The sequence below is a fragment of the Monodelphis domestica genome, chromosome 1 (assembly GCF_027887165.1).
Source record: "Monodelphis domestica isolate mMonDom1 chromosome 1, mMonDom1.pri, whole genome shotgun sequence".
In the NCBI taxonomy this organism is placed as follows: domain Eukaryota; kingdom Metazoa; phylum Chordata; class Mammalia; order Didelphimorphia; family Didelphidae; genus Monodelphis; species Monodelphis domestica.
This window is the reverse complement of record NC_077227.1, coordinates 725,285,778-725,312,211: the sequence shown is the minus strand read 5'-3', so window position 1 is coordinate 725,312,211 and position 26,434 is coordinate 725,285,778. Positions and strand designations below refer to the sequence as shown.

Sequence of the window (26,434 nt, the reverse complement as noted above, 5' to 3'; positions counted from 1 at the left end):
CCCCACCTAGAATGAATGAATCAATGAAACAGTGAATGAATGAATGAATGAATGGGAAAAAAAGGGAAGAGGCATTGCCAGACACCTAGTAAGTAAAAGGGCTAAAGAGAAAAGAGACAGTCCCAGCTTTCCTCTTCCTTTCCCCTCCCTTCCTTCCTTTCTTCCTTCCTACTTTTCCAAGAGCAGTATAGGCTAGGCAATGGGGGTTAAGTGACTTGCCCAGGGTCACAGAGCTAGGAAGTGTCTGAGGTCAAATTTGAACCCAGGACCTCCTCTCTCCAGGCCTGGCTCTCAAGTCATCTAGCTGCCCCCAGTCCTAGCTTTCTAGGAAGTCAACAAGGATCATGAAGTGCTTACTGTTTGCCAGGTATTCCATTAGAAGCTAGAGATGAAAAAGGCAAAAAAACCTTCCCTAGGCTCTCACATTCCAATGGGAGAGGCTACATGCAAACCTGAAGGATGTAAAAGATCTAAGGGGGAAGCTGCAGTGCTTTTGCAAGGCCAAATAGATGAGCCAGCAAGAACTGGAGAGGGTCTAGAGGCTCCCCTTAATTCCAGAGCTTTTCCCCATTTAATGATCTCCTAGATATCCTGTGTAAAGCTTGCTTTTTGTATCTTTATTTTCAGGTTGTGTCCCACATTAGATTGAAAGCAGGAATTTCTTTTGTCTTTTTGTATCCCCAGCTCTCAGTACAGTGTCTGGCACTTAGTATATGCTTAATAAATGTTGATCTAATTGAATTGAGGGCCAGCTAGGTGATCCCATGGATTGAAAGTCAGCTCTCGAAGTAGAAGGTCCTGGGTTCAAATGTGACCTGACACTTCCTAACTGTGTGACCCTGGACAAATCACTTAAAAGTCCAGTTGTCTAGTCCTTACTGTTCTTCTGTCTTAGAATCGATTCTAAGTCAGAAGACAAGAGTTAAAAAACAACAGCACGTAAATGTCAGAATCAGGATTTAAATTAAGAACTGAAGACTCCAGTTTAAGACACCAAGTCTAGAACTCTTTCCACTGAAACCTCAAGATCAAAGTCAATTGGAAAGAACTGGGCTGATCACACTGTCATTCTTTTGGTAGAGAACTATGATTTCACTGGTGTAAGAAACTTTTTTAGGTCAGCACACCAACCATAATACTATGCTGACTGTAACACAGTCCTCTGGATGTGTCTTTTGTTCTCTAACCTGAATGTTACAAAGATATTAAAATTATTATACATAAGCACTTAATAAAAGTTTGCATTCATTCATTTGTTAATCCATCCTTAGAGTATGGTTGATAATAAATACAATAAATTTATAGATACATAGTATCCCATGCACAATCTGACTTCCTTGCTATAGCTGGTACAAGGCTTTCTATATCAGGGCTTCACACCTTTTCACTGACTGTCTCCTGGAATTCGGTGCCTCTTCTTCTCTGCCTTGTGGCTTTCCTGTCTTCCTTCAAGAGCCAGCTAAAAGTTGACCTTTGATAAGAAGCTTTTCTTGGCTTTCCTTGGGTTGATTACCTCCAATTTGTCCTGTATATAGCTTGTTTGTTCATAGTTGTTTGCATGGTGATCTTTTCAGAAGCAGGAATTGTTTTCATCATTCTATTTGCCCCCAGTGTGTACCAGTATCCAGCCCATAGTAAGAGCAAGTAGTCAACTGGGTTTTTGGGAACCCCAAATTTGCTCCTGTCCCCTGAGAACTCCACCGGGGGAAATCCCAGACTCATCCATTTCAGACTGAACAATAGACCTTAAAGTACTTAATAATTCCAGTTTAGGTGGGACTGGTAGACAGTCAAATGTTAAGTACCTTTTTGTCCTAGAAGTTTCTCCTATTATATCAGAGATTGGTTGCCAAGAAGATGAACACCTTTGCTGGAACCATCCTTTTTGTATCCATTGTAGCAGACCACTTCCTGGTACCCCAGCCTCTGGTAACAGACTCTTTTCCAAGCCTGCTTACACCTGTCGATATGTTTGCTGTACTTAGTTCCCCAAAAGGCATATCAGATCTCCCGGTGATCCTCTCAGAGATACTGTTCCCAGAGTCTTTGGCTGTTTTTAGGGTTTTAGGCTCTTCACTCTGTGTGGCAGGGGAATATTGAACACTATCTCTTTTCTGATTAAAGATTGAGTTTTACTGACTACTCTAGTGGTTCTGTGCTTTTCCAGGTTGACAGCAGTAATAATGCTTGTTATTGTCATTGCTGTTAACTTTCTGACAATCATTTTTCAATCATTTTTTGTTTGTTTTCTTGTTATATGCTTATTCTCATTTTTCAAATGTTATTGTTTGTACTTCTGAATACCTTGTCAATGTGTTGACTTTTTTCCTTACTAAAAAAGTCACTATGCCATACGGGATGTCTTTCGGGAAGGGGAGCAGCAAAACATCAATAAAAATTCTTTTTTTAAAACGTTCGTGGGCAACCGGATGTTTGCAATGCATCTATTGCAGCCTTTGAGGGACGTGACAGTATTTTTCTATTGTGCATCAGTCTCTTAAGTAAGAATTTCTAAAGTCCTAAAGCATTTTAAAGGTAAGTTGAATTTACGGGGTGGAGGGGCAGAAATCTGGCCCTTTAAATAAGAAATTATGAGTAAGGAAGATGATTGGTCCATTTGGCCTCCACGGGTGAGGCGGAAGCCAATGAGAATAACTAGGAGTAACACACGGAAGTCTGGGAAACCGGTTTGTAGATGCCGGCCACTGCGCTCGCGGCCCCGAACAGACGAAACAGTGGATTGGCCAGCAGCGCAGTAGCGGATTGGCCAGCTGTGGTGCGCAGGCGCGGCACAGTGGGCAGGACCCTGCGCCTGCGCGAAGAAGTAGCGCGCGGTAGGACCGGCGGCCTGAGGATATGTCTAGCCGCACTAAACGGGAGACGCGGAGCTCCGCCCGGGGCAAGCGGGATGCGGAGTCCCGGAGCAGCTCGAGCCGGTCGAAGCGGGAGCGGGATCCGGAGGCCTCGGGGTCTCGGGGAAGCCCGGTGCGCGTAAAGCGGGAACGGAACTCTGAGCCGTCGGCCGCGCGAGACTACTCAGGCGGGAGCGTGCCTGCGCTCGTGCCCGCGCCGCCGCTGTCGGGGGCGCGCGTGAAGCGGGAGCGCGAAATCGACGAGGATTCTGAACCCGAGCGGGAGGTGCGAGGTGCGAGGGACTGGGACCGGGCGACCCCCTTTCTCTTACCCTCTCCTTCACTCTTCTCTCCGTCCCCCAACCCAGAGGTGAAAGGAGTCTCCGGGGACAACCACTCTTTCTCTTCCCTGTCTTTATGTGTAAACTGAGGCTCAGGCGGGCCAATGCCTGCCCCAGAGCCCATGCTTTGTGTCCTCTGCGAGGTTCTCCAGTGCCCCAGAGTCTCTGCTTTGCGCTCTCCGAGAGGTTCTGGGGGATTGCCTCCTCAGCCCTGGGTGGGTGTGGGGGAGCTGACCTGCGGGGCACAGGTAGGTAATTGAATGCCAACCATATGCAAATTAAGTCCAAAGTTATGTCTTAGCGTAGAGGAGGGTACTTCTCTGTACTTTCCAAAACACACTGTGTGTGTGTGTTTTGGAAAGGTTTTATGGAGAAGGTGTTGCCTGAGCCAAAGTTGGGATGACATCCATGCCTGAGCTGGCCTTAGGGCTCTGGTGCCAGTCCACACCAAACCTTCCTGTGTTCTTTACCCTCTAGCCAAATATCTCCACCCCACTTCCCCCAGAGTTCTTGTAACTCCCTTCCTTATTCTCTGTCGTTTACTTCTATTGTTCAGCGATCTTTTCCTCAGCTTTATTTTTACTAGTTTGTGTACATGTGAGAGGAAGAGTTCTGGATTTGAAGTCATGAAGCCACCTGTTGTGTCTCTCTGATGCTAGATGCTAGCCCTGTGGGACTGTCACTTAAAACCTAGAGTCTGAGCGAATGTAAGTTTGAGCAGGCTTGTTGGGGAAGGGAATTGTGACACCAAAAAAATTATATCCTTAGGCAAACCGTAAGCTCCTTGAGGACAGAGACTTTCATTTCTGTGGGTCCAGTGTTGAACATATTACATTGTAATTATAGGCATATAAAAATGTTTATTCCTTTTGTTCTTAAATTTAAAACTTTTATTGATCATAGGTCTAGAAGGGACTGCACATCCATTTATTTTTATTCTCATTTTGCAGAAGGGGTAACTGAGGATCAGGGAGGTTAAGTGATTTGTTCCATATCTCAGGGATTGTAAGCTTGTCACATAGAGGGTAGTATTTGAATATAGGTCCTCTGATTCTAGAGCCAGAGTTCTCTCCACTTTTATAGCACTGTTTTATGTAATTCTCCACCACACTTTTCACCCTTTGGGGCAGTAATAATACAGCTAACTTTTCCTTGGAGAATTAAAAGATATTTTTCTTACAACTATTTCTAAGAAGGAGGCAGATGGAAAAAGACTTATTCTTCATGACTGCAAATAAGGAACTCCAGAGGGAAATTGGAAAGAGGAAAATTGAGATTTGATTTAATGCTCTTCTCAAGTCTTTTAGATACCTGTATCTGTTTTATTCATTCTACCCAAGTTTTAAGGTCAAAAGAGATAGAAAATATGCCTTATTTAAATTTTTTTCTTCCCCTACTATGTTTCAGGGATTGACATTGTCCATTTCCTGGTTAATGGTTTTAGTGAAGACTATGCATAAAGACATAGAAGGAATAGTTTTTAAATTTGGAGATTAGAGAGAAAGCAGTGTGATGAGTGACAGAATTAAAAGATCTATTGAAAATTTTTATTTAAATGAACTTAGAATATTTTTCCATGGTTACATGATTCATGTTCTTTCCCTTCCCTCTCCCCTCTCCCCCTCCCCCAGCCAACAAGCAATTCCACTGGGTTTTACTTGTGTCATTGATTAAGACTTATTTCCATGTTATTAATATTTGCATTAGGGTGGTGGTGTAGAGTCTACATCCCCAATCATATTCCCATTGACCCAGGTGATTGAACAGTTGTTTTTCTTCTGTGTTTCTATTCCCACAGTTCTGCATGTGGATAGTGTTCTTTCTCATGAGTCTTCTCTGAATTGTCCTGGGTCATTGCATTGCTGCTAATAGAGAAGTCCATTATGTTCGATTGTGCCACAGTGTATCTGTCTCTTTGTATGAGGTTCTCCTGGCTCTGCTCCTTTCATTCTGTATCAAGAATTAAAAGATCCAAAAGGAACTTCTTACATTAGAATGATGGTCCAAAACCAAGTCTCCTGGCTCTTTGCACAGACTGTCCTGCCTCCTCACCTTATCCTCTTATAATTCTAGCTTCTTTCAAAGAACAACCTAAGTATTATTACTTCTTTCAGGGGACACTTTACTCCACTTTTTTTACATTTACTTTGTATATATTTTGAATCATGTATGTTATTTGCTCTAGTGGAACATAAGTTCCTCCAGGGTAGAGACTTTCATTTTGTCTTTTTCCAGCACCTAGGACAGTGCTTGACACAATAAAAGGCACTTAATATAAATGTATGCTGAATGAATGAATCCTGTAGCTTTGTGCTACTATATATAGTCATTACTTAGCTTGGCATTCAGGGTCTTCCTGCAGCCTCTACTCTCTTGTTCTTTACTTTTGTAAAGTCTGAGGCCACCTGGGTTTTCTTGTAGGTCATCTCTTAGTCTATCACTTGGCTTGGTTCCATATTTAACCTTATCCCAAGTTCTAAGGTGATTGCAGTATAAAATTAAATATATTAAAAACTAAATAATAATTGAATGAACATGGGCAGCTAAATGGCTTAGTGGATAGACAGCCAGACCTGGAGACAGGAGGTCTTGGGTTCAAATGTGACCTCTGACAGTTCCTAGCTGGTGATTCTAGGCAAGTCACTTAACTTCAATTGCTTAGGCTTTACTGCTCTTCTGTCTTGAAACAGATATTTAGTATTGATTCTGAGCCAGAAAGGTTAGGGTTTAAAATAATAATAAATGGGCAGCTTATTCACAAATTTGACCTACTACTCCAGTTCATTAAATATTTAATTTCTCAAATAATTGCTACTGGGAAAGGAGAAACTTATGTAGCCAATATCTTTATATTCCCAATATTGATCTCATCCATGTTAAATCCCTTAATTTTATGGAATTAAATATAAAGGATATACAGTTTATTAATAATAGAATTAGTAGGAAATCAGACATAATTATTTATAGTATTTTAATAGCCAGAGTCATTTTAAACACTATAGCTGCCAATGATTTTCACTTTTGCAAACACAATTCCATTGTTCTGTTCACTTAAGATACTGATGAAAGTCTCAAGAATTTTTTTTTTTATATCTTCTCAGTATGAGTTAAATTTATTTTTTCTGGAAATAAGTTATTTTAGCCCCTCTTCTTTGTCCATTTCTTGGCCAAAAATTAGTCTTTCCAAAATGTACTGTAAATTGTAGTTTTTCACAGATTCTTAAAATTATTTTTCTATTCAATTATACAACATTTAAGTTCTAAGAAGAAAGCAGTCTTTCCTCACCTTCTTTCTTTCTGTGTTCACAGATTCCCCCTAGAGCCAAAGCTCAGACACACTCTCTGACTCCATAGGGAGAGCGCCTCAGAGAAGGAAGGTTGCAACTGTAACTCCTAGCTGTGAGCCCAAGCTCTCAGACTTTGGCAGTAACAGTGTCTCTGAGGGACAGCCTGGTGAAGCAGGCAACATGGCTCTTTATTCTTCTTTTCATAACTTTTTTCAGCAATCCTGGACTTGGGACTCACTAAACAGTTTTGCTTTTCCTGCTTCCCAATCATTACTCAGATGCTTCTACTGGGGATTCCTGACTGGTCCTAGGAATTAGACTTGTAAAGGGACCTTAGATATCATCTAGTCTACCCTCCTTAGTGCCCTGGCAGGGAAGCTGTCCTGTTCTCCCTTTTCCCCTCATCCACTTGTCCTTTGCAGAGAAAGCACCCTGGGTTTGGAGTTAGAGGGTTCTGGCTCTTTTTGCTTACTATTTGCTTGACTTTGGATCAATCACATGATGTCTTGGGTCCTTGGTTTTCTCATCCATATAATGAGCATATTGGATTAGATGATCAATGAGGGCTTGTCTAGTGATTTGTAATCTCAAATGCCATTTCTATGAAGCATTCTCTAATGGCACCAACTGGAAATACTCCTTTTCTCTGATCAACTTTAGCATCATATAGTAATTCCAGACATCCATTGAGCTCCAAGACTTTTATCTTGGGTATTGTATGGAATTTAGTGATGAGTAAGATTACTCTCAAGGAGTTTGCCATACTGATTTGTATTACAGTGATTAGTCTGTATATTAGTTATTATTGGATTGTAAAATATGTAGAGATTACATTTTGGACATTTCTGTAGTAGGCCAAGCTTTTTTATACATAGCTGATGCTTGATGAGTTCTTTTTGTTTTTTTAAAACCCTTACCTTCTGTTTAAGAAGGGGCTAGGCAATTAGAGTTAGGTGACCTGCCCAGGGTCATACAGCTAGGAAGTATCTGGGGCCAGATTTGAACACAGATTCTCCTGCCTCTGGGCCTTGCACTCTATCCACTGGCTACCCTTGGTGAATTCTCACTGAATAAATTAATTCATGTTTTTGGCCGATCCTGATTCAGTTCAACTGAATAAATATTTGTTGGGGCCTCACAGTGGGTAGAACACTGGGGATACAAAGTTATAAAGAAGTCACTGTTCTCAGGGATGTTCCTGCCATCATTAGATAATAAGCAGCTGGTGTTAACAGTGGAAAGAGCACTGGGCCCTGGAGTCAGGAAGACCTGATTTCAAATCCAGATATTTACTAGATATGACCCTGGGCAAGTCACTAAACCTGTATCTGCCTCAGTTTCTTCATATGATGTTGTGAGGGCCAAAATGAGATAATATTTGTAAAGTGCTTTTCAAACCTCAAAGGGCTATGTAAATGCTGCCATGGCTATTTTTAGAGGTGGCTGGGTGGTATAGTGGATAAAACTGGGCCTAGAGTTAGGAAGACTTGAGTGTGAATCTTATTTCACACACTTATTAGCATGTGACAATGGACAAGTCTCTCAACCTATGTCTGTCTCCATTTCCACAACTATAAAATGGGGGTCATGATAGCACCTATCTCCCAGGATTAATGTGAGGATCCAATGAGATAATATTGATGAAGCACAGTGTATAGCACATAATAGGTGCTTAATAAATGCTTATTCCCTCCCCATTCTCAATAATTAGAATAATAGCTTGTAGGTACAGTGTTTAAAAGTTAGCAAAAAGCACTACACAAATGTTAATTTGTTTGCTGCAACAATCCCATGGGGAAGGGGGCTATTATCCTCGTTGTACAGAAGAAGAAACTGAGAGACAGGTTCAATGACTGACCCAGGATCACACATTGAAGTAGGATTTGTACTTGGGTCTTCCAGACTCCCAGATCTATTGTACCACCTTGCTACCTTGTTTGGCTACTTTGAGGTGGTGGTGGTGGTAGGAGAAGAATACATTTACATAAATAAGATAGGGTGTGATGAAGATCAAGGAAGTGTTTGGACAGAAAGCTATAAGAAATTGGAGAGAAGAGACCTTTCAGTTGGGAAGATAGAGAAAGCTTTAGCGAACGGTTGATGACTCCTGTGCTGGGCCCCAGAGGAAAAACATTTTTCCAGTTAGAAGAGGGAACATATTCCAATTTGGATGGCTTATGGCATTTGTGAAAGGAAAGAGAATGAAATAAAGATGGTAAGGTTAGTTGGAGAAAGATTCTGGAAGGGCCTTAAATTATAAGCTAAATTATTACTTTTTTAGATGTTAAAAAAAATTATAAGCATTTTTTCTTCTACAGGCCTTGGGCAATTAAAGAATTTTGGTAGAGGCAGCATACTGTAACTAAGGCACTGGATTTGAAATCAAGGCTCTCTGAATTTAAATTCTGACACAGACATACTAGCTGTGTGAACCTGCACAAGTCACTGAGTTCTTTTTGGCTTCAGTTTCTTTACATGTAAAATGAGGGGATTGTACTTAATTCCTTGCAAGGTCCCTTCTAGCTCTGTGTGATCCTAAGGGTGACTTGTGCATTAGGAATAGTATTTAACAGCTCTATGAAGGATAGGTTTTATAGAGGGAAGAGACTGGGTGCACAGTTAGAATGCCATTAGATAGCCATTAGTGCATCCAGGTGAAAGACAATGAGGTACCACTCACCTTAGACTCCCCTTTGGGGGTATGGTTAGAGGAGTTCACTGATTTCCTCATTGCTTTCCTGGGCGGGGGGTGCTTCAGTTTTACACGCCCGTTGAGCTCAACTCAGCTTCTGTGTGTCACTGACCTTTCTTGTAGTTTTCCATCTTCACTGCCTTTGGTTTTCATTTCAGTGCGATATGGACGCCTTGACTCTGAGGACCGAAGGAGCCGGCATTGCCCCTATCTGGACACCATTAACAGGTTAGTGGAGCAGAAAAAAAAGTTGAGTTTTTTGGGCAAAAATAACATTGTTGATCAGAAGACAACATTAGGGCTAGTTTAGAAGATCATAAAACCTGTCAAAAAGCCGTTTGGATGTAGACAGTTCAGCAGTTAATGATGTTGAGTACAGTTGCTTACATTGACCCTTTGGAGCACCAGAAGGTTTGTCTCTGTTCTGCTTTATAGTCCAGCTGGTAGGAGAATTGTTTTCATGCCTCAGCCTGGACACAAATGAAATATAGGCTGTTAGCCTTGATAGATACAGGGAATGTGTGTGCCTTTGATACCCTGATGATCATCCTAAAGCCAGTGAGTGGTTTGTGGATCTTAATGATCCATTAGAAAACCGAACTGTAACTGAACCAGTATTTGGCCTAGAGAAAGGAAGGAGTGAAGCCTCTCATTTTTCACACTCACTACTATTTTTTGTGATTTTTTTGTGTGCACATTTGCGTGTGCGCACACACACACACACACACACACACACACACACAATCCTCAGGTGCATGTGAACATTTCTTTGCTATTACTCTTTTCTTCTTTGAACCTTTATCTTGTGTCTTTGAAAAGATAAAACTAGGCCTGACTCATTGATTCAGCCACCTAGCTCTTGAGGAACTCTGTTTCCTATTCTGGGCTTCTGCAGAAATGGCATCCTCCTCTTTAGGAAACCTCTTCTCCCTTGGCTTCCCTGACCCTGCATTCTCCAAGTTTTCTTTGCAGCTGTTCCTTCAAGGCCCAACAGAATTGTCATCTTCTCATCCGCCCAATTTTTGGTGATTTCCTTTTTTATTTTAACCTCTGCCATATTTTGTTTTGTATTCTATATAATTGCATATGCGTTCTGTACTCCCAGTAGGGAGGAGATACTTTGCAGGAAGGACTTTTATCTTTGTGTCCCTAATGCCTAACACAGTGCCTTTGAGCATAGTAGGTCCTTAATAAATGTTTGTTGAATGAATACCTCCCTGGGATGTTTGTTTTTTGTGTTGTTTTTTTTTAAGGATACTTCTTTTATTCACCTTCCCTCTTATCCTTCAAGGTCTGTCTTAATTTGGTAGCTCAATCAAAAAGCCAGTAGGTGGTATAGTGTATATAAAATGCCAGGAGTCTTGGAGTCAGAAGGATCTGGATTTGAATCTGACTTCAGATACTACCTAGCTATTTGACCCTGGGCAAGTCACTTAACCTTGTTTACCTTGCCCTTTTAACATTTGTTACCAAGACAGAAGGTAAGGGTTTAAATTTGAAAAAGCCAACAATGAGATTTATTTAATTTCAAATTTTGAACTGTTCTTTGGGTCTTTGATCTTGAGTTAGAAAGGGTCTGTGAAGATATGTAGCTCAGACACCTTATTTTATAGATGAGGTCACTGAGGCCCAAAGGAGGAGACTTTGCACAGGTCATAGAACCATCATAGAATCATGAATCTGGAACTGAAGTGGGCCTCAGAGGCCTATCTTGTATAGTCTCTTCATCTTAGAGACAAAGAAAAAGGCCTGGGGAGATTCTAAGTCTTTCATCAGTGAAATGTGCTTAGCTTGGCATAAATGACTGCACAGGCATACAGAGCTGTCTCCGGTGTATCTGCTAGGAGTATATCTGCTAGGGGTGCATCTGCTAGGGGTGCATCCGCTAGGGGTGCCTTGGCCCAGGCAGAACTAGGGGTGGGGGTCCCTAAGAGGAACTTAAAATTTATGATTGTGTCAAGAGCAGGGATGGGGAGAACAGATCTGGGCTGCTCTAGTGTTTCATAGTCTAGACCAAACTCCAAGATGAGCAGAATTGACGACCTTCTCCTAGCCAGTTTCACTGTGCCCCTTGAGGGCCTCAGTCTGGGTCTAAGGTTTTTCTTCCTATTAATTGTTTCCTTTTGTTCTTTCAGGAGTGTCCTGGACTTTGACTTTGAGAAGCTCTGCTCTATTTCCCTTTCACACATCAATGCATATGCTTGCCTGGTGTGTGGCAAATACTTTCAGGGTAAATATACTTTGTCTGACCTAGAGTTCTGAATGTCCCTGTCAGGTTAAGACCAGCCAAGAGAACTCGGGTATTCTTAGTAGTCCCTTCTAGTACCTTTGGGATCAAGTCATCCATTGGTGTACGTTTTCTATAGAAAAGGTAACAACTTTCCTGAGAACTCCTTTGTTTCAGGGACTCCTTTTAGCCATTCTTGTGATGAAGTTGAGTACTTCTAGTTGGTCTTTTACCAATGTTATCCCAGCATTCTTCTGACCAGTATAAAACCTGACAGATTTCAAAGATAAGCCTATTGCCCTCCAGGAGCTTACAAGGAGATCAAGCCCATGTAATGAATGGCCTGCTAACATGATTGTGCTGACCGACCCCTTGATATGTACTCACAGAAGGGAGAGGCTGTCCTGGGCTATGGCAGTAGGAGTTTGGCTTTAGATTCAGCCTTCAAGACATGGAAGGATTTTTCCAGGTTATATGGAAGCCAGCTTAATCAGGAATCCAAAAGAGAGATGAATGGAATGTGTTCTGGGGAGGTTTTGAATGGACAGTCTGGAGAGGGGAATTAAGGGAAATAAGGTTAGGTATGTAGAGGTCAGTTCATGTAAGACCTTCAATCCAAGTATTTATTAAGCACATTTGTGGATAAAGAGCCAATACAAATAATGGTCTCTGTAGCTTACATTCAGCTAAAAGCCAGGCCAAAGAACTTCAACCTAATGCTATGTGGTAGGGAGTTGCTGTAGATTCTGGGGCCAGGGAATGGTGTAAAGAGCATCATGGTTATGTGAGATGTCTTGTGGTAGTTTGCAGGGAGATTAGAAGGGCAAACATGGGAGTTGGGGGAACCAGCTTGGAGGACAGCAAGTCTTTCAGACCAGGGTGATGAGAGTAGGAATGGAGGTGAAGGGAAGTGGAAGAGATATTTCAAGGGAAGACGTAACAGGACCTGGAGATCTTGATTATAAATGGAGAGTGAAAAATCAGAGAATTTGAAACTTTTTGGCTTAAGAAATAAGGAAAAGGGTTTGACTGTGGGGAACAGGACAGATTTTGGAGAGGGAAAAGGAAACTGCTTTTCAGCATGTTAAGTGAAGGTTATGTTGTTCAACATAAGAAGTTGGAAATACAGGACTGTAGGACCATAGTGTTTTGGTCAGCACAAAGTGAAAAGCAGCCCTATTTCCCACCTTTTTCCTGTACTCTCTTTCCCAGTTTTTCATTGCTAGGCATGTTTTTTCAGTATTCTAAGATGTTTTTAGAAACCTATAGAAAGCAATAGAATGTGGGAATTGATTTCTCTGAATAGAGGCCATGGGGAGATTCCTTTTTGAGTTCTGCCTACATTTGGGTATAGAATAATCCTTTATTTTTAATGAAAGTAACATGATAATATTGAGAAGGACCAGGGAAGAGCCGCCCTTCCAAGTTGTCTTATCAGATCCTCTCTGGAGCTTCCCTTCTCTTAACTTCCTTTCCTTTTTATTCATAGGACGAGGGTTGAAGTCTCATGCCTACATTCACAGCGTCCAGTTCAGCCACCATGTTTTCCTTAACCTGCATACCCTCAAGTTTTACTGCCTTCCAGACAACTATGAAATTATTGACTCCTCCCTAGAGGATATCACTGTAGGTGTCACCGTAAAGTGGGTCAAGGCTCTCGGAAGCCTCTGGGTTTGACAAGGCTCATTTTCCTTGTTTGTCGGCCTTCCTTACCTTCTAGACAGAGCCCAAGGGGCCATGGGCTTCACCTTTAATGTGTGGGGAAATGGATCTAATTAGTATCTGGATGTTGGAATCCAGGGAATCTGTGGCTAGTGTAATATGGAATCCTTAATAAGTAATATCACCAATGGGACTAAAACAAACAAACAAAAAAGAAACAAACAACTCCCTGCTAGGTTGTTAAATGAAAAATATCATTCTCAGAAAATAAGTTACTTTATTTTGTTGAACTGAAGTTTGGCATTTGAGCTTATTAAGACAGCTAAATGGTGTGTTAGATAGTAGACTGGACTTGGAATCAGGAAGTTCAAGTCCTGCCTCAGATACTTCATTAGTTCTATGACATGGGGGTAAGTCATTTAACAGCTTAGCCTTAATTTCTTCATCTGAAAAATGAGGATGATAAAAATACCTACCATATAGGGTTATTGTGAGGATTAAGTGAGATTATCTATATGGCAGTTTGCTAATCTTATGGTGCTCTATAAATGCTACCTATTATTATCATAATTAAGAATTTACTTCAGGGATAAAAACGCTGGTTAGAGCCTCTGGGAGGGCTGCCATTTGAAGATACAGCTCGGATAGTGGCCTCATATCACCAGGTTGTTTTCTGTTAGGAAAAAGTTTGAATTTTGAGGAAGTTTGCACCTTCATTGATTTTTCTATTTCTCTCTGCAGTACGTCTTGAAGCCCACATTTACCAAGCAACAGATTGCAAATTTGGACAAGCAGGCCAAGCTATCTCGGGCTTATGATGGTACTACATACCTGCCCGGTATCGTAGGACTGAATAATATCAAGGCCAATGACTATGCAAATGCCGTGCTTCAGGTAAGGCTGGGAAGGACTTTGTAAAAGAGAGGCTGGCTTTGGAGTTGGGTGTGAGGAAGAGGAGGAGGAGAAAGCACACCCCCTAGACATGGTGCTGGCTTCACTGTTGGAACTGTTGACCTCACGCTGGACCTGGATCACGTGCTCAGCCAGGGAGTGCAGCTGCATCAGTCCATGGTCCCTGGTGGACCTGCTTCCATCTCCTGAACCTGCAGCCTCTGTAGCACTTTCCTTGGTCCATTTTAGAGACCTGGATTGTTACTCATTAGGTGACCTTGGATAAGTCATTTAATCTCTCGGCCTCAGTTTCTTTATTTTTAAGTTGGGGCAGATAACATTCTTAATGTCTATGTTACAGGGTTCCTTAGAGGAAAGTGAACTTTGAAGCATTATGTAATGTGGACTTAGTGCTGTTGACTTGGACTGAGGAGAGAGGGCTGGGCTGGGAAGTGTTCTGGTGGCCTCGAGGCTCATGCCACAGAGGCTGTGGCCCTCGTCCTGGGTGTAAGATGCTACCTTATTCCTGCTTCATTCTACTTAAGAAATAATGGGCCCAATGGACTCCTACCTTTAGTGTGAGTGGGGTTCTGTTTGTTTTGTGCTGTCAGCATTGAAATGGACTTCAATGCATGAGGTCACCAAATCAGAAAATCTAAAGGGTTGAAGTAGAAGAGTTGGAAGAGCAAGTTTTAGGGGTAGAGTCGGAGCATCCATGCGGTCTGACCCATCCTTGAAAAAGAATCGGCCTCGTAGCTACTTGGCAAGTCTTCCTCTAGCCTCCCCCTTTCCCATTTCAGGAGAGATGTGGTGGGGCAGATCAGGGATATGCCACTCAAGGACGGGTCCAAGTATGGACCAGGTTTTCTGACTGTGCCTGAGGGGAGCCCAGAGCAGCTTCTTTACGGAGGGCAGCAGTAGCAAGGGCCTTGGCCAGTAGGGGGTGGCAGAGAGCTGGGAATGCAGGCCTTGCACATTTCCAAATATCAGTGATATCTTTAAAGTTTGCTTAGGAGCTCCATTTCCAATTAATTTTGGTGCTTAAAGTAGGACCTTCTGGCCACTTGTTTGTCTGTGACTGCATTCTCTGTCCATTCCCTTCCACTCTTCTTTGTTCTAACACCACCTTCTTTTGGGCTTCATGTTTCATAAAGGCCTTTCTCAATCTCTTTATGTTCCTCATCTGGTCATTTTAAAATTGCATCATTGTAATATTCCATTACATTAACGAGCACATCCGTCCAGCAGGGCCTTGTCCTGTCTTTAGTGTGGTAACACCCTCCATCATTACAGATCTCAGTCTGCTTAGAACCAACTAGATAAGTCTTGGGGGGCTTTTCTCCTGAGGTTCAGAGAAATTGTGGGATTCACCCCTGATCGTATAGCTCAGAAGTGTCAAAAGTGGAACTTGAAGCTAAAACTTGAAGCTTGTTCCACAATCTCTACTATACCACACTGTCCCTTGGTATTACTACTCCTCACTTGCTAGACATTTAAATTGCTTTGTTTTCTTGTAATTACATATAATATGGCCTTGAAAGGCTCTGAACAGATAGCCTTTTTGTTTTTGTTAATTACTGAGGGCCCAGATCCAACAGTGGCATCATGGTATCGTCAAAGGCACCTAGGTGGTTCAGTATAGAGTGCTGGGCCCAGTCAAGAAGACCTGAGTTCATATCTGACCTCAAATGCTTCCCAGCACCCCATTCTCTTCATGTTATGTGCTGGTGTAGGGAGGTTATACATTTTGTGTAGCCCAGCCTCTCTTTCTCTTGCTCTGATAGGTTTGGTGGAGGTGGCATGAGGTGAGTGGCAGGAGAATCTACTCATGTGGCCTTATATTTTGTTAGATGATCACCTTTTTATTCCTTTACTTCAAGTGATTATTAATAAACTTTATAAAATATAATTCTTGGAGTGTTGGATGTTAATTTAAATCCTACACCAGGGAAACTGGTCATAAAGTGTAGCTAAGATATCAGAGAAAGAGAGTCACAGAAACTGGAGATTTGACCAGAAGAAAGAAAGGGTTGGAAGTGCTCAGGGCAGACTTTGGTGGAAAAAATGAGCAGCTCTGCCTTAGATCAGGAAGCTGTTGAGGGAGACTCATCAGAGGTAGTCCATGCATAGTGGCTTTGTGAATGCAGCTCCATTTCCAAGGGTCTTGGCAGTTGTGATCCCAGCCCTTCTGGTTCTTAAGGGATTTCATAATGTTGGAGTCTGACCCTCTCCTCATTTGTACCAGCCATAGTTTGAGCAGGGTTGGAGAAAAAACTCTGACTTTGGATGGATGTGATCAAGAGGTATTTCCCCAGGTTTGGAAAATTGTTTGTGGCCGTGCTTCTCCCATCCACAGGAGATGCCAGTGCTCATCAGTGAGACAAAGGCAATGAATGGCATGCATACAGAGCTAACATCAGTACTTTTGTGACCCAAGCTCCTCAGGGTGGTCATTCTGAGACAAGAGAACTGCATTCTTTCTAACTTTGTGCCAGGCAAGAAAAAAGACTTTTTCCTCAGCATTTGATTTATTTTTTACTCTTTTGGGGATAGTCACAAGCAAATTAGATTGAAAGATCTTTGGTGAGAAGAGCTGCCCAGAACCATTCAGGACTGACCCTGAATATTCTGATTCTAGGCCTTGTCTAATGTCCCACCTCTCCGGAACTACTTCCTCGAGGAAGAAAACTACAAGAATATCAAGCGTCCTCCTGGGGACATCATGTTCCTGTTAGTACAGCGCTTTGGAGAGTTGATGAGGAAGCTGTGGAACCCTCGGAACTTCAAGGCCCATGTCTCTCCCCATGAGATGCTGCAGGCTGTTGTTCTCTGCAGTAAGAAGACTTTTCAGATCACCAAGCAAGGTGAGGGATCAGCCATGGGCCCCCCAGCCAAATTCTCATGTCTTAGGGGATCCTGGAGAGTAGATGGAGTCCTACCATGACCCTCCTAGGACTTAAGAATAGCTGATAGTGTAGCGTGAAGGGTCTTATCTGCCAGGACTTCACGAGCTCTGCCTGGGTTCTGAAAAGATAGGGCAGAAAGGGATGTGCTGACCCATCACACTGTCTTCAACACAGACATCTTACCCTCAATGTGTCTAAAACTGTACTCCTTATCTCCCCTCAAGCCCTGCCCCTTCTAGATTTCCCTGTTACTGATGAGAGTAACACTGTCCTAATCCTGATTTAGGCGCACATCCAAGGAGTCCTCCCCAACACCTCACTGTCTTTCCCTCCTCTCCCCACATATTTAATTTGTAGCCAAGACCTGTCAATTTTACCTTTGCAACATCTCCTCAGTACACCCCCCTTTTATCCTCTGACATCCCCCACCCTGGTGTAGGTCCTTCTCATCACTTGCCTAGATTATTTGCAGCAGCAGCAGGCTGGGAGGGGATCTGCCTGCCTCAGGTCCCTCTCCATTCAGTCACAGATGTGACTTTCTTAAATCTCACATGTGACCATGTCCTAACTCCAATGGCTCCTGTGGCTTCCAGGTCCAAGTACAGAATGTTCTGTTTGGTAAGCACCTAGCCACCTCCTGCTTTTCCAATATAATGCATTATTCTCTAGCACATAGGCTCTGGGCCAGTGGCCCTGACTTTCTGGCTTGTTCCACCAATAAGACCCTCGAATAAGACTCTCTCAGCTCTGGATGTCTTCTGTGTCTAGGACGTTCTCCCTCCCCTTCTTTGCCTGATGACCTCCCTGGCTTCCTTTGAGTTCCATTTAAAATCCCACCTCACATTAGAAGTCTTTGTTAGCCCCTTCCTCATTCTGGTGCCTTCCCTCAGTTAGTTTTCTATGTATCCTATATAGAGCTTGTTCTGTAGCTATTTAAGTGTTGTCTTCCCCTATTAGACTGTGAGCTCCTTTGAGGTCAGCAGCATCCGTCTTCCCCTTTTGGTATCCTCCTCACTAAGCACAGTGCTTGATGCACAAGAAGTGCTTAATAAGTGTTTGTTGATAGCTTAGCTTGCATCTGAGGGATGCTGTGCCTTTCATTAGCCTATGCCCAAGTTGAGCAGACTATAGAGATTTCCTCTGGGCCAGAGGAGCGATCTGGCTATGGTCTGATGGGAAAACAAATTGCCTAATGATGGTCTCCTCAGTTGCTGCACAACTAAGGGTGACCCGAAGAGATTTAGAAGCTTATGCACCTCTTGTATTAGAAGTCACTTTAAGGCATTTGCCATGATTTTTCCAGGTCAGCTCAGTGTAACCAACACAACTCTTCACGTGGAAGCTGTCTTTATTGTCTCTTTGATCGGGGAGGAGGGGGCCTCCTTTTGCATTGTGGAGGATGTTTTAGGTGATGTTACTAAATTGTGACTCTTCAGTGACCTCCCTCCCTGCCCTCCTGGGCTTGGTAGTTAGGGATCTGAAGGGTATAGAAGTTTTGCTATGGTTCTTATTATTTATAAGAGTAATAGTAATAATTGTGTTAGCTGACATTTATAGTAACCTTTTAAAAATTTACAAGCACTTTGCATATATAATCATTGAATCCTCACAACACCACCTTTGAGATTGTATTATTTACCTGACAAAAGGTTAAGTGACTTGCCCCCATCACACAGTTAAACTCTGGTTTTCCTGATTCCAGGTCCAGCCCTTTGCCCACAGAGCCACTCAGTTGGGTGCGAGTGGGTCAGTGTGGTATCTTAGGGAGAGCACCCAGTCTTGAAGTCAAACAGTTGTGGCTTAGATTTGGACTCTACCCCTTTCTAATGATATGACTTTGGATAAGTCACATCCTACTTCTGTATCTACTCCCTCATTTTAAAAACATCATTCTTATGCAGTAGAATCATAGAATTTGAGAGTTGGAGGGATTTCAGTAGCCATTAGGCCAGTTCAAATGTGAAGGGAATCCCTACTCAAATAGACCTGACAAACTTAGTCATCCAGCCCCTTTTGGACTTTCCAGTTTTCCTAGAAATGTTTGTCAAACATTGTGTCCTTAGTGTAGTTACTTGAATCTTTGGGCATGTCAAAGAGTGGACCCTTATATGTGTTTGTTTCTGTATATTGGGTATGGAATCTGTTCAACTGATCGACCTTTCTAGTTTTTAAATAATTACTACTTTGTATTTAGTTTGAGATCTGTTCCTGCTAGGATCCCTTATTTCCCCACTACTTTTTCTCATTATTTCCCTTGAGTTTCTTGATCTTTTATTTCTTCTGATTGATTTCAGGATTACTTTTTATAGTTGTATAATGCTTTGGTAATTTGGTATGAAGTTGAATAAATTAATTTAGGCGTCGTCATTTTTATTATTTTTAGCTTATCTTACTCATGAGCAGTTAGCATTTCTCTGTTTAGGTCTGTCTTATTTCCATAAACCTGTCGCTAAAAAAAAGTTATGTGAGAGACTGTTTAAAGACAGGATTGGGTCACGTAATGGAGAGAGCTTTGGGTTAGGAGACGGTAGGTCTGGGTTCTAATTCAGCTCTGCTAGCTGGTGTGACCACGAAAATGTGGGTTTCAAGACTGAATTGCCAAAACTGTAAAGGTTTCGACCAAACTGTAAAGATAATTTTTAGTGTCTTGATTTTATATTAAAAATAAGTGGTCACCATGGGAAAATTCCCAAATCAGCTGGGTTTTATGGAGATTTAAATTAATACAAATGAAGGAATTAAGGAAAGGGAGAGAGGCCAAAATGGCCTAGGCCTGAGCCTTAAGAGAGACTAGTCAGTCTTTAATCACTCACCACAAGATCGTCATAAAGCAGGCTCCAAACCTCTGAACTCCATCTCCAACTACAAACTCCAACTAACTCAAATTCAGTAAGTCTCTTCCTTTTAAAGAAATTTTCTCTTGTGTCACCTCCCCTAAATTTTCACATCTACCAAACACAGTAGACACTTTTCCCAGGACTGCCCATTCTTAGTTCTCACAACTCTTTAGTTCTCACCTTCTCTGGGTAGACTAAAACTTCACACCTCTTTTGTTAAGCTTGCCTTTTGTAAGTTGCTTGATCTTTTAGTGATTAATTTAACCTTTAATAGGTACTTAGCACCCTTTGTATTAGATTTAAAAATAGACCTTGCTTAGGGTTTTTGCCTACTATAAGTATGAGTTGGGGACTTTTTCATTGTTCCATCAGGAGTTTACAACTTTATCTTCCCCTAAAGTATGCCCAAGTATGGGTGGAGTAATGTTAAAATTCCCAATATATTCCTGATCAAGTACCTCCATTTGCTACAATAAGGGAATAGCCTTAACCAAATGTTCTAAGGTAGAGTCTGAGCAGTTTTAAGATTCACACTGGGGAACCTTGGACAAGGTAGATAACTGGTCCCTGTCCCTCATTTGTTGCCCTTTTAGTTAAGTGAGAAGTTTTAACTACCTGAACTCTTAAGGTTTCTTTTAGCTTTACATTTCTGTGAATTGGTTGGTGGGTAATTTGGGTTAATGTGAGTATTGTTCTCCTATGACACCTAACAATCCTGGATGCATAATAGTTACTAAGTACTGGCTGATTTTAAATAGGTTTTGTAAATTTTGAGAGAGAAGTTGGTTGTGTTTCCAGTCTGGGTTTCTCTAAGGCTTGACCTTTCCCCCTTCTTTCCTTGCAGGTGATGGAGTAGACTTTCTTTCCTGGTTCCTGAATGCCTTGCACTCAGCTCTGGGAGGGACAAAGAAGAAAAAGAAGAGTAAGTTGTAGTCTTTGTGAGAAGAGCATTCTTTTTGTTCTTCTGACTTCCAAGACTGGGAGCTTGGGCCCTTCTTTGTTGGTTGGGCTCCTGACTTTCAGAACAGGGTCCTTCCTTCTCTTTGTGTCAAGTGGAGTGGAGATTGTTATGTCTTGAGGCTGTCATGGCTCTGGTGCTAGACCCTGCAGTTCTTTATCTCACATTCTAGGGTTAATCCTGGCTTTCTGACCTAAATTATGTCTTAATAATAAAAATATTATATTTTAGGAGATTTATTAAATGATTGTTAGAAATCAAGGAATAAAGAGGATATAAAATAAAAACCATGTGCCCATGGCTGATTAGCCATTTCAAAATCCCCACCTTACCATGCCACCATGATTGCTACATCATGCCAAAGAGGGTGTGGGAGAGGTCATAGCCAGTTAAATACCAATAACATGATCTCGCCAACGGGGAGATGCAGGAGAGATTATAGGGAATTTGGGGAAATACTAAGGACTTATGAGGAATGAAGTCAAAGGTTCAAAATCTCCATTTATACACCTAGGAGGTGTATAATAATGAGGTTTAGGGGAAGAGCCCTAGGCTTCTAGGGCTGTGGGGAGAGAAAATACTGGCCTGCAGGGATAGCCCCAGCATTCCAGGCCTGTCTTCTGTTAACTTGCTTTGGACAAGTCATGTCCTCTTGGACTAGATGATCTTTAAGACCTCTTCCCCTGAAAGGTTTATTATGTTAAGGCTTTAGATCTCATAATAGAATCTTATTTTGGAGCTGGAACACACTTTAGAGCTCGAGAAATAATGAAATAATATTGGTGAACTGGTATCTTTCACTTTGTGAAGGAGAGATAATTGCTGGAGTAAATCCAAACTGCTGCTGACTGAGATATCGACAGGTAAGAACCACCAAAAAGCTATTGAGCTGTTTTCTGACCTTCTTTTCACTTGGGGGAGTGATATTGACATTGGTCTTAAGTTTGAGGATTTTATTTTCTCTATCTTAGCATTTCATGGTGATGTGATGGCAGTAAGTGGCCAAGAAAGGGGCACTTTTCACAAGTACTGATGAAAATAAATCTTCTTCACTTGGAGATCTTAGTGTGGAATGACCAGCTTTGGGATCTCGGTGTCATTGTGGCTTCACTTTCCCCTTTTATCAGGGACCTTGACTCAGTTCTGCAAAGTCTCTGAAAGTCCAGTGTGCTGTACTCAATTTTTTTTAAACCCTTACTTTCTGTCTTATAACAACTTTAAGACAGAAGGGCAAGGACTAGGCAGAGGTGTTTAGTCACTTGCCAAAGATCACCCAGCTAGGAAGTGTCTGAGGCCAGATTTGAATCCAGGTTCTTCCAGGTCCAGACCTAGAACTCTATCCACTGTGCCACTAGCTACCCCTAGAGTGCCGGACTATTGACGTGAAGCCTTTAGCTTGGGCTGGAATTGATCTGCTAACTTCTTTCTTTAAAAAAAAAAAGCATTTTATTGATGCCTTTACAAATCCATTATTTCTAGAAAAGATCATCCCTGTAACTTTTCAGATTGAACCTTTCTTTATAACAATTAAGCAGAAACATCTGATAGAAGGATGTCTCCTGTCCCTGGAGGAGAGTTGGAAGGCATATTTCATTGTCTGTTCTTAGGACCATCATTGGTTTTTTAGTTACCCAAAATGTCATTACGTCCTCTTTATTTCTGTAATTTTTCTTTTGAGTTCAACACAGAGTAGACATTTCACCTTGCATGCGGTTATGGGAAGTTGCTTTATGTGGAATATTTTTGTTGTTAACCTTCATGTAATTCTACTCCCAGTTTTTTGTCTTAGGATGTTGGAAGACAGAGAGCTTATTCCCAACCAAAGTCAGTTTTAGAAGTGGGCCTGAAAACTGCAGATGCTCTCTCCTGCCTCTTTTAATCTCCATTTTACCCTTTGTTTATGCAGCTATTGTGACGGATGTTTTCCAGGGGTCCATGAGGATCTTCACTAAGAAACTGCCACACCCAGATCTGGTAAGTGGATTCAGCCTGGCTGCCCTGTTCCATGCCTAATTATAGGAACATTTTGGCTTCTCTGGCCTTTTTGACTATTGCAGCCAGTTAGGGGGATTTAGTGAATGGTAGAGGGACTGGCTGAGTTGATTGCAGGTTGCTTGGTGAGGTTCCACCACTAGGGGTTTTTACGTATTCCAGCCTGGATTTCTGTTGGATCTGGGGTAGAGTATAGTTTTTCTTACACTAGGTAAACAAACCACCCCAGAGTTGTAGTAGTAACTCTCATTTATATAAAGTATTTTCTTCCCAGGAACACTATGACATTGATAATTCAAGTGTCATGGAAACTTTGGCACCAGGAAAGATTTCACAAGTCATTTCTGAGTCAGGATGGGGTTTGTTTGGCAAGATGATCCCAGTTTCCTAGGCCCCTGTCTTTTTGTCAAGACCCTCCCAGCATGAGGGGTCTCTTAATCCCTGTTGGGCTCCCATTTGCCATCTCACTTCTTTCCCTCTTCATGTGCTCTTCTCCTTTCTAGCCAGCAGAAGAAAAGGAGCAGTTACTACATAATGATGAGTACCAGGAGACAATGGTTGAATCCACCTTTATGTACCTGACCTTGGATCTTCCCACAGCTCCACTTTACAAGGATGAGAAGGAGCAGCTGATCATCCCCCAGGTGCCACTCTTCAACATCTTGGCCAAGTTCAATGGCATCACTGAGAAGGTAACCCTGTGTGTCCTGCCCCCTCTCATTCCTCCTCCTCTGCCCCTGTGGGAGTGGATTGCCCTGATGCCCTTATTATGAAGCACCTACTTCAGTTTATTCATTCAAACCCAGCTGTAGCAGTATATCCCAGGAGGGGCCATCTGCTGCCCGCCAGATAGTGGGTTTGTCTAACTATTGGTAAGGGAACTTAAATTCTCCTAGCAACATTCTGGGCTGTATTATGAAAGAGATTATTTTTAAGCATTTCGAAAGGGAAGTGGTGTTTTCTGAGAGCTTTCATGGCTTCATAAATCCCAAACTGAGCCAATTTCCTATTTGGATATCATTGGTAAATCAGGAGATTTTTTTTAAACTGTTATCTTCCATCTTAGAATCCATACAGTATATTGGTTCCAAGGTAGAAAAACAGTAAGAGCTAGGCAATAGGGGTTAAGTGACTTGCCCAGGGTTACACAGCTGGGAAGTGTCTGAGGCTAAATTTGAACCCAGGAGATCCCATCTCTACATCTAGCTCTATCTACTGAGCCACCTAGCTACCCCCAGGACAAGATTTTAAACCAGGAAAGAGTCTTGAAAGGTTGAAGCTCAGAAAGTAGAGGACTCCTAGTGAACCTGGCTGTGCCCTTATCTATATTTCATCATAAGGATTCTTAGACGTTTGGGAGACTAAACTCTGAGGCTCCATCCAGCTCTTCTTCTGCCTCATTCAGAAAAGGAGAGAAGCCATGAAGAGTAACTTCCTGAATAGGGAGGATGCCAAAACCTTTGTTTAAAAAAATACTTATTGTAGCACACTGGTGTGGAGTGAATGCCTCTCATTACTCCTTGGGCCACTGTTGGATGATCCTTGACCAGCCTATTATATTAGTCTTGTGAACAGATCCAGTAAACTAGCTTCTTCCATCCCTAGTTAGCCATTTCTCTTTGGTGCTGTCCTTTTCTTTATCCCTTTGTAGCTTTTCTTTAACATTGGGATCCCCCCCCCCCTTTACATTTAACTCAGTTTGCTTTTTTTAAAATTCTGACCTTAACAGATGCTGATCCCTAAAAATGGAACATTTTCCCTATACATAGTAGAACAGAAAAGGAAGATTTCTCTGTGAATCCACAGATTTCTATTTTCGTGTGTGGCCTTTTACCCCCTTTTTTTTTTGCCTCTGTTTCCTGGTCAGTCACCTATTAGGCAAGCACTGCCAGCTTCCAGGTTACCATTTAGGGTTGTGATTGTTCCCCAGGTCCAACCTAGGAGAATGGTTTACAGGAATTCTAGAAGATGTTTAACTTGTTTCATCCCATAGATAGTGTAGCAGAAGGGCAAAGCTAGGCAGCTGGAGTTGAAGGGACTTGTTTAAGGTTAGCCAGCTAGTTAGAACGAGAACTGAATTCCTGAAAGCCCCAGCCTCGTTTGCTTGTTTCTGCCTTTGTGTCTTTACTGTAGCACCCTTCCCACCCCTTCCCCACCTGTCAGCAGTGTCCTCAGAGCCAGACTGCACAGGAGAAGCTTTCTCCCAGACCTGGCCCTCAAGATTCTTCCCTTCCTTGTCTGTTTTTCATGTTTTAGCCAGATTGTAGACTCTTTGGATGCAGGACTGTCGACTTTCTTTTCTTTCCTGCCCCTGCTGTCCATGGTAGATAGTTAATTGGTGTGGATAGGCTGGCTTCATTCCACTGCAGAGACCTAGCTATGGAGATTTGGGAGGCACCTTCAGACTCATCTAGGCCACAGATCCACCTGAGGCCGCAATCTTCTCTGCTGGAGCATTTCCAGCGAGCTCCCTCCTGTCTTATTTACTTTGTTATGGGATATGCTAATTGTTAGAAAGTTCATCCTGGTGGTGAATTAAACCTGCTTCCTACTGATTTCCACCCCCTGCTTAGAAATCTCTCACTTGACGCCTTTCCCTAAAGGTCTCCCCTTGGTCTCTTTTCCAGGCTCAGGTCAGCTGATTTCATATTGATGTTGTTTCCAGACCATCCCCAACCTGGATACTTTGCTTTGGATGCACTCTGGGTTGTCAGGGTCCATCTTAACATCTACTCAGAACTGGATCCTCTCTTTTGACCGGAGGAATGAGGCTATTACATAGCCTAATTTGAGCTCTTCATCCCTATTAAAGCAGTTGAAGACCGGCTTAGGGTTTTTCAATAGTCTGAAGCCAAATTGCTAGTCTCTGCCTCAGGGACTCAGTTTCCTCATCTGTAAAATAAGGTTAGGGGGTGATTTAGATGGCCTATAAGGATCCTTTGTGTTCTGAATCCATGATTCCCTCTTTGTTTGCCATGTGGCTCTTGCTGATGGGGCTGCCTTTCTTTTCCAAGGGCCTTCACTCACAAGCTTAATCTTTCTCCTTCCCTCAGGAATACAAGACGTACAAGGAGAACTTTCTGAAGCGCTTCCAGCTCACCAAGCTGCCCCCGTATCTTATCTTTTGTATTAAAAGGTTCACGAAGAACAACTTCTTTGTGGAGAAAAATCCAACCATTGTCAACTTCCCCATCACGTGGGTAACGAATCCCTTGTGTCTTCTCTGCTCTTCCCTTTCTCTCCCCTTCTTCAGGAGCCCTGGACACTGGATTGTTTCTAGTTTATGTTTGGATGGTGCTTGACTTAAAGTTATTCAGCATTGTTTTTTCAGCATATATTTCAGCAAATGCCTCATTCAGATTGGGAATTTTTTTGATTTAGAGTGTAAGGGCTGTCCTGGCAGGATTTGGAATGGGTGGAGGAAGGAATATCCCAGCTTGGGATAGTTGGAATAAGAGAAGAGGACTTTGGGTTTTGAATAAAGGGGCTAGAACTGTGGGGCCTCCTTAGAATTGGTGGGCTCGTAGGCTTATCACAAATGTGAGTTTTCATCTAAAGATTATCTAAAGAGTTTCTGTTTGCTCATTCTATGATGGAGCTCTTAAAGCCATCTCTGGGAGGTCAGGGATCGAGCTCCTCTGTGACATAGGACTTGGCATGTAGGAAGTGCCATGTAAATGCTTGTTGGGATGGTCGGGTGGTGCCAGTACACAGAGCATTGGGCCTGGAGATGGCAGGACCTGGGTTCAAATTTGGCCTCAGATATGTCCTAGCTGTGTATCCCTGGGC

General features: G+C 42.3%; 1 protein-coding gene across 2 annotated transcripts in view; it reads left to right on the top strand.

Moving 5' to 3' along the window:
* Nucleotides 1-2,785: 2,785 nt before the first annotated feature.
* The window catches only part of USP39 (ubiquitin specific peptidase 39), a 36,351-nt gene continuing 12,702 nt past the window's right edge, over nucleotides 2,786-26,434 (top strand). The window contains exons 1-10 of one of the 2 annotated variants that reach the window (XM_001363900.4): nucleotides 2,786-3,145; nucleotides 9,331-9,400; nucleotides 11,308-11,402; nucleotides 12,889-13,025; nucleotides 13,803-13,955; nucleotides 16,591-16,816; nucleotides 20,540-20,617; nucleotides 22,560-22,627; nucleotides 23,149-23,337; nucleotides 25,699-25,841. In XM_001363900.4, the coding sequence (XP_001363937.1) occupies nucleotides 2,857-3,145; nucleotides 9,331-9,400; nucleotides 11,308-11,402; nucleotides 12,889-13,025; nucleotides 13,803-13,955; nucleotides 16,591-16,816; nucleotides 20,540-20,617; nucleotides 22,560-22,627; nucleotides 23,149-23,337; nucleotides 25,699-25,841 (1,448 nt within the window). In that variant the 5' untranslated portion in view covers nucleotides 2,786-2,856. Of the gene's footprint in view, nucleotides 3,442-9,330; nucleotides 9,401-11,307; nucleotides 11,403-12,888; nucleotides 13,026-13,802; nucleotides 13,956-16,590; nucleotides 16,817-20,539; nucleotides 20,618-22,559; nucleotides 22,628-23,148; nucleotides 23,338-25,698; nucleotides 25,842-26,434 lie in introns of both variants that reach the window. The other variant, XM_007477770.3, reaches the window with a different exon arrangement.